General features: G+C 34.7%; 1 protein-coding gene across 1 annotated transcript in view; it reads left to right on the top strand.

Annotated features, from left to right (window-relative positions):
• The window catches only part of Smp_124720 (hypothetical protein), a gene marked incomplete at both ends in the record, with an annotated part of 62,217 nt that overhangs the window by 20,515 nt on the left and 34,022 nt on the right, over positions 1–7,680 (top strand). The window contains 3 exons of the mRNA XM_018796222.1: positions 3,205–3,295; positions 6,802–7,029; positions 7,153–7,243. Of these exons, the coding sequence (XP_018650456.1) occupies positions 3,205–3,295; positions 6,802–7,029; positions 7,153–7,243 (410 nt within the window). The remainder of the gene's footprint in view (positions 1–3,204; positions 3,296–6,801; positions 7,030–7,152; positions 7,244–7,680) is intronic.

Genomic DNA, 7,680 nt, shown 5'->3' with positions numbered 1-7,680 from the left:
ATTTAATCAAAAAACATATCGTTATAGAAGGAAAATAATTATCAGCTGATGAGATACGAATAAATAAACACTACAAACCAATATTCTAGGGTTTTGTGGTGCAGAACAGTATTGTTGAAAACTAATAGTTCATATGAATGGATTTTATGGCATTGCGTTCTCTTAACGATTCAATTGCGTTTGATCAAAATCATCTAGTGTCCATTGGTTAACCATATTTTACCTGATTTCATACACCAAAGCTGACGAAGGTGATTTTTAACAGATCATTCAACAATAATTGACAGTTAAATGACTACATCAATTAACAGTAATAGAAAACATTTCGAATCGTTGTTGGCGACCAGCAAATGGTGATCGGATGCTATATCAGCTCCTCTTCTGGTTCTCACATCCTCCATCGTCCTCCTGAACTTTTTGTTGATGCAGACATGGTCGATTTGATTTTGTGTAGTGTGATCCGGTGAAATCCAAGTGGCTTTGTGTATGTTTTTGTGTGGGAATATGGTGCCACCTATGACCAGTTTATTGAAGGCACATAGGTTTGCAAATCTCTCACCGTTTTCGTTCCTTCCTCCCAGTCCATGTTGTCCCATGACGTCTTCGTATCCAGTGTTGTCCTTTCCAACCTTGGCATTGAAATCTCCCATTAGAATGGTCAGGTCCTTGGTTGGGCACTTCTCGAAGATTGACTGCAGCCTATCGTAGAATTGGTTTTTAGCGTCTTCATCGTAGTCGTTGGTCGGCGCATAGCATTGGATGATGTTCATTGTAATGCCCTCTCTCTTTGTTTTGAAGGAGGCTTTGATGATCCTCGGTCCATGAGATTCCCATCCTATAAGTGCATTTTGTGCTTTTCTAGACAGCATCAGTGCCACTCCTTGTGTATGTGGGGCATTTTCTTCTTCATGACCGGAGTATAACAGAAGTTCCCCTGAAGACAGTCGTTGTTGTCCAACCTGCGTCGAATGTGTTTCACTGATTCCAAGCACTTCCAGGTTGTATTTCCTCATTTCCGCAGAAATTTGGAAGACTCTGCCGGTCTCCCACATTGTCCGGACATTCCATGTACCTATAAAAATTGTCGCTCTGGTTGTAAGAAGGTGCATCGGCCTCATGACTTCCGAAGGAACTCGGCTTTCATCATGAGACGTCATTTTTCCTTCTACTCCCAGGGCAGAGTTTGAATGGTTTGAATGATTTTTTCTGGTTAGCGTTTTTTTAGCGAGTTGATTTTCTACGGGATGGGGTCGCTAACCCCATGCCCAACCCTCCTCCTTTACCCGGGCTTGGGACCGGCAGTAGCCCCTGGAGGAGCTACAGGCGGAGTTAAGTGAATTTAAAACTGAACTTAAATTTTAGTGTTAAGTAAATCGGGTTCCGTTTGAGTATAGAGACATATTACTGAAATAATATTGTAGTGAACAAGAACACGAGTGGGGATAATCGAATACGTTAAAGCACAAATTACAGACTATCTCACTAAATTCTGCTAACCATTTAGTAAACAGTTAATTTGCAGACTATCAATCAATTGTCTCAATTTTGACCGTTTCTTTTGCAAATATCAGTTCATCTTTGATTTTATGTTCATGCATTTTCATACCAATTGGGTCTCACTCCCGTTTTTTCCTTGTCGATTTTCTGCCAAAATACATTCTATGACTGACCATCACCATCTACTACGTATGTGGATATAAGTAGACCACATCACAATATTACTAAGAATCTTTCTATCACACGGACACATACTACTACATTCATTATTACTAGGCTCATAAAACCTTGCTGAACAAAAGTTAAGATAAATAATTCAATATTTTCTTCATAAATATATTTAATTCGTCTAAATACACTCATCTATGTTAAGTTTCATTGTTTACAACAACCTCGGAAGTCAAACGTTTCATCTTTATTGTTGCTTTACTTTTTACCACCCTACGTAACAGCATTAAATTTCGAGAACAAATTTGAATAACAGTATTTATATCTGGGGAATAAGTTGAGAGGTCGAGTGTAGTGATTGAATTATAAGCTAGAAACTCCCTGATAATTATACTTAAAAACCTCTGTAGCTCATTTAGCATATACATTAGATGGAAATAATGCACTTAGTAATGGGTATTTGTTGATTTAGAAGATTACTTGTAAGTGTTTGTATTTTTCAATTCTTGGTATTAAGGACTGTAAATAACTACTATCTAATGGTATTTCGGCATATTGGACGGGTTGCCTAGACATAGCCCTTTAGCTGCAAGTTTTAACACATTTAGATTCTGGTTATCAGTAGAATCCAGGACAAGCCCATGGTCCTATTTAGAACACCTTAGATAGATATGTTTAAATCTCTATGTTGATGCTTATACTGAGAATCGAACCTGGTACCTATTACATTGAATATCAACTCTATACACTATGACTTTGATTCCATAAAACCACTAACTTGCTCAGCGTGCATGAAACCATCTGCAAGTCTGCATTTTCCGGTGTTTCATAGTGAGGATAACTTGTCAGCGTTTGAAGCGTTGGGTATCAGTTTTCATTCTCAGTATGAGCATCAATAGTTGGATTCAAGTACATCCAGCTGAACAGTCCTAGATCGAAAGAATTGCGCTTCCTGGATCCTACTGTTTGACATAATCTAAATTTCATAGTTTGTTTTGTTAAAAATCAAATTTTATGAAAAAGTTGCGTACTTTAACTAGTACAAAGAAGCACGATTGATCGATACGTCGTATTTACTTTTAATGCATAACTGATGAAAGAAAAAAAGTGTCTTTATCGAATGAAAGTTGGTCAAAAAGATTAAGTTAAATGAATTAAAATACATAAAGCTGTACAATATTTGGTGTTTACACACGGAAATGAAAAAACCTATTCCGAGATATTATGGTGTATGCTACTTATACAAACAGATATAAGTAGTATGTACCGAGAGTTAGACTATTCTCACTGACAGAAAAGGAACATAAGAAGAAGAAAGAGAAACTCAAAAGCAGTCAGAGTACCAACAAGAATGAAAGAACGATGGGGTTTATAAAAGACGATTCAAGGAAGATGTGCGAATGGTGTATTCAATGTGTTGTCTTCATATTTCACAACTGCAATGTGTGATTTTCCTTCACTTACTAGTACATATATCTTCCATTACTTAAACTGGAAATATGTTTATATATATTTATGTGGGCTTTTACTTAATTTTAGATTTCAAACAAAACCTGTACCACTTCTTCGAGTAAAACCAAAAGATGAAATTATTTTTGTTTGTGCCCAAGAATCAATTTACATATTATGGGTAAGTTAGTTTTGTATAGTTTGAAATATAATAAAAATTCTTAATAATTTTGTGTCATGTCGGAAGGGGTTTTGTGGAGATTTCAGTATTTTCGTAGTCGAAATCATGAGTCAATTGAAGCTAGACCACCATGGAAAACCTGGAAGCACTGGACGGCCATTTCGTCCTATTATGGGACTCCACAGCAGTTAAGTGCTCTAGCGCGAGACTGGTAGGTCCCGGGTTCGAATCTCGCGAGTGCGGGATCGTGGATGTGCACTGCTGAGGAGTCCCATAATAGGACGAAACGGTCATCCAGTGCTTCCAGGTTTGTGTCATGTATTAGATATTTAGTCAATCTCTTCAGTATTAGCTAGAGAACACCACAAATTGAAATCAATCAATGTCGAACGTGTAGGAAATATAAAAAGATTAAACATTGAAAAGGTTTACAGGTTTGTGTTAACTCGTCAAAGCGGTATAAGGTGAATTACAAACTGTTTTTGAAATTACACTTTGCATTTTAAACGATGAATCACTACTGTTTCTGCAGAGTGGAATAATTTGTCATTGTTCTGTTTACGACTACTCAAAAAAAGTACTCGTTTAAATATACAGTATAACGAGTATCATTGATTCAATTAAGTACGGAAACTAGTTTGCTGTCACTACGTAGTCTTTCAGAACGAAAATCTATTGAACGTAACTATTAATAATTATGTAATAATAATAATAATAGCAGTAGTGTGGTATGGTCTACTTATATCCACATACGTAGTATATGGTGATGGTCAGACATAGAATATACTTTGGCAAAAGATCGGTAAGGAAAGAACATGAGTGAAACCCGATCGGTACAAAAATGCATGAACAATGAAATCAGAGAAGATGGACTGATATTTACAGAAGAAACAGTCAAGATTGAGACAATTGATAGCTCTTTTGCAAATTAACTGTTTACTAAATGGTTATCAGAATTTAGTGAGAGAGTTTGTAATTTGCGCGTGAGATACATTCGATTGTCCCCACTCGTGTTCTGTTCACTACAGTAGTAGTAATACAAAAGTAATTTTTTCATAGTAAAACAAAATGATCGCAAAATACTCAACATTCAGGGGCTGGATACCATTAGCAACAGCGTTTTATGGGAGAGGACAAACCAGCTTCCAGCTGAAGAGGAAATCAGGAAAAGACGTTGGAGGTGGATAGGACATACATTGAGGAAATAAACAAACTGCATCACGAGGCAAGCTTTAACTTGGAATGGTGAAGAGAAGCGGAAAAGAGGAAGGCCAAAGAACACTTAACGTAAGGGAATAAAAGCAGATATGAAAAGAATGAATAACAACTGGAAAGAACTGGAAAGGATTGCCCAGGACAGGGTTGGATGGAGGAAACTGGTATGTGGTTTGTGCTCCTCCACAAGGGGTAACAGGCCTAAGTAAGTAAGTAAAACAAAATGATCCAAAACAGTGTGGATCATCTCTTCATGAATCCATGAAAAATAAAGTGATCAAAGCAGGATGTGAGAAAATATGTGGCATAATTATTTTATGTTCTTTGTTTTAATAAATAGAGATTAAAATTTGACTTCTGACTGTAGTTTAGGAAAAATCGCTTTGAAAAAGTCCAGATATTTTAGTTGTAATCGTTATAATTAACTGATTTCAGTTGAATAACCACTAAAAACGAAGAAACGCTGAACAGTTGTTTTTTCCAAGAATATAAAGATGTACTTCAGTGATTTTATTCAACTTACAACTTTGTTTTCTACGTTATTGAATTCATTCCATTTAATAATATGAAATGTCTACCTGAACAGAAGTAAGTTAGCCACTGAAGAATAAACGAAACAATGCAATGAAAAAGATTTTCAATCAGACGATACCTTTCATCTGAGATTTAGATTATATCAGTGTGCATCTATAAATTTACTTGTTCATATGTCCCAAGTTATATTGGGTGCACAAACCCAACACTCTCCAAATATATCTTGGAACATGAATAACAGCAACTTTTAAAAAGAGAATGAAAATCAATTATCAATTCAATACAGTAACATCTCATCAATTCTAATGACGTCGCTCAAATAGGTTAATCTTTCAAAATCATCCATGCAGTTAAATGGATTGATATAAAATAAGGCATTAAAAGCCTTGGTAATCCAAAGGTCAAACCTGAACTCTGTTTCCAAAAGTAAAATGTGTAATCTTTCATTTTACCATATTCCGGACATTCCTATTAGTTTTACTTACTTAAGAGTCAGTTGTTATTAACCCCTTTTGATTTTTTACAACTATTATTTAGCTTTTGTTATCATCACGTTTTCCATTTCTTCCTTATATCTGTCAGGTGCATAATTATCTCTCATAGTTCTGATCTGTAAACTACTTTTATTTTACTACTTTTTCAAACGTCAGAAACTTACGTAACTTTCTTGTAATACATGACGTTTCCAAACTCTAAAGGATACAATCATTTCCTACTTTTTAGTAGACTGCTATATGTGTTGAATAACTAAAAATATGATCGTACAGATCCAGTTAATAATATCGTAAAAAGTCAAACTTTCTTAAGTGAATTGTTCTTATTTCTTCTTTAAGGAAGACCTACTTATGTAATGTGGGTCCCGTACTAAATGGATTATTCAACTAACCTTCTCACTACTGATGTGTCTTGAATTGGTGGCAATGACTTCTAGTTTCTTATCGATATCTGAATACTAAAATTCTTATTTCTTTTCTAGCTTGAAATGCTGTAAAAGGTTAGCATTTTTCAGTGATCGAAGACGATTTGTGTAAGCGAGCAGCTGTTATATGTACAATGACCTTGGAATTAGGTCTTAAAAAAGCAACACACTTGAAGAATCACGGACTAATAAGAAAGAAGCTTTCTCAAACTCAGTAAAACTAAATTATAGCTTCTGTGGGGAGTTTCGGTACGGAAAATGATAATCAATAAGTAGTTTCTTGGGAATGTAACAGCCTTGACAACTACGCAATGTTATACATCTTTAATGGGATGAAAGTTTATAGGGCTTGTATGATTACGAATTTTTTATTATTGAGTGACAGCGATTAGAAAACAAATGAAAGATTCAAACTTAACAATTTCCACACAATACCACTTTAATAATAAGAGTGTAGTCACAAGTAACTAACATAGAAGTTGGTACTAGTGAGAAATTATGACCCTTTAATGTCAACTATATGGGGAATGAAACAAATACTCATTGATACTATTGAATGACCTAAGTTGGAAATATAGGATACTGAATTCCAAATCAATTACTCCAGGCTATTACCATAAGATCTTAGTAATCTGAGTTCCATTGCCGATAGAATCGTAGTTTTATACTTGTAAGGAGACTTAAACTAAAACGATCTATTCAATACTTCTTCGACTTCTTCGCTTTTCTCAATAAAATATAATTTTCTTTGAAATAAACTCTAAAGATTTAAGTTTCCATTAATATTTGAAAATGTATTCGGATGTTTTGTTCTGTTTTCTGCTTTTTATTTTCAAAGACTTATGAATTCAAAGTATTTGAATCATGTTCAATGTGGTTAAATGATAATCTAATGGTCAATCTATTATTAAAATGTCCTGATAAATCAAATCGAAAATTACAAATGCGTCGTCAAAGTACTACAAACATTCCAAAAGATAAATTGAACTTGAAAACTCCCCAAAATTTAGTCATTAAAAATTATTCAAGTTTAATAGGGAATAGTTCGACTGTTCAAAATAACTATGTAAAATTAAAAAAATATTCTGAACTTTCTATAAAAAGATTCAATAAACGATCGTCGTCATCATCATCATCATCATCTTTGAAGTCATTCATTTCACATTCTCCATTAATTGACCGTAAAAAGCATCCATCACAATTTACGTTATTAGTAGAAGAATTTGCATGGGCTAATGGAAATCCAAGTTTTCCTGTTAATCGTCCAGTTTATTTTCTTGGTAAGTAATTATGTTTTCAATTTAGTTGAATAAAATTATATCTGTATGATAAAATGATGAAATGGATTTATTGTAAAATATTGATTGTTAAATAAGTTGTGCCAACAATAACTATTTGATCTAAGCAAAGATGGATAGTGGCTAGCAGTGGAATCCACGACGTGCGTCAAGTCCTATTTGGGACTCGTCAGCTGCATATACCTGCATCTGAGTTGATGTTCGCTCCGGGACTCGAACCCAGTAACTTTCACTTCAAACGCCATCGCGTTATTCACTCAGCTATTGATTCCTGATAGCCATTTGTTTGTACAATGGGGTGAAGTTTAAGTTCACTTAGTATTGTTTGTTTGAATCTTCCCATTGACATTTAGGACTGCAACTGATCAGTCTCTAATTAGCATATGTGCATACTGTGGGTACAGCAAAAACTTTAAACT

This window comes from Schistosoma mansoni, chromosome 2 (assembly GCF_000237925.1).
Source record: "Schistosoma mansoni strain Puerto Rico chromosome 2, complete genome".
In the NCBI taxonomy this organism is placed as follows: Eukaryota; Metazoa; Platyhelminthes; class Trematoda; order Strigeidida; family Schistosomatidae; genus Schistosoma; species Schistosoma mansoni.
The sequence above is the reverse complement of the archived record's forward strand: the minus strand, read 5'-3'. Positions and strand labels throughout refer to the sequence as shown.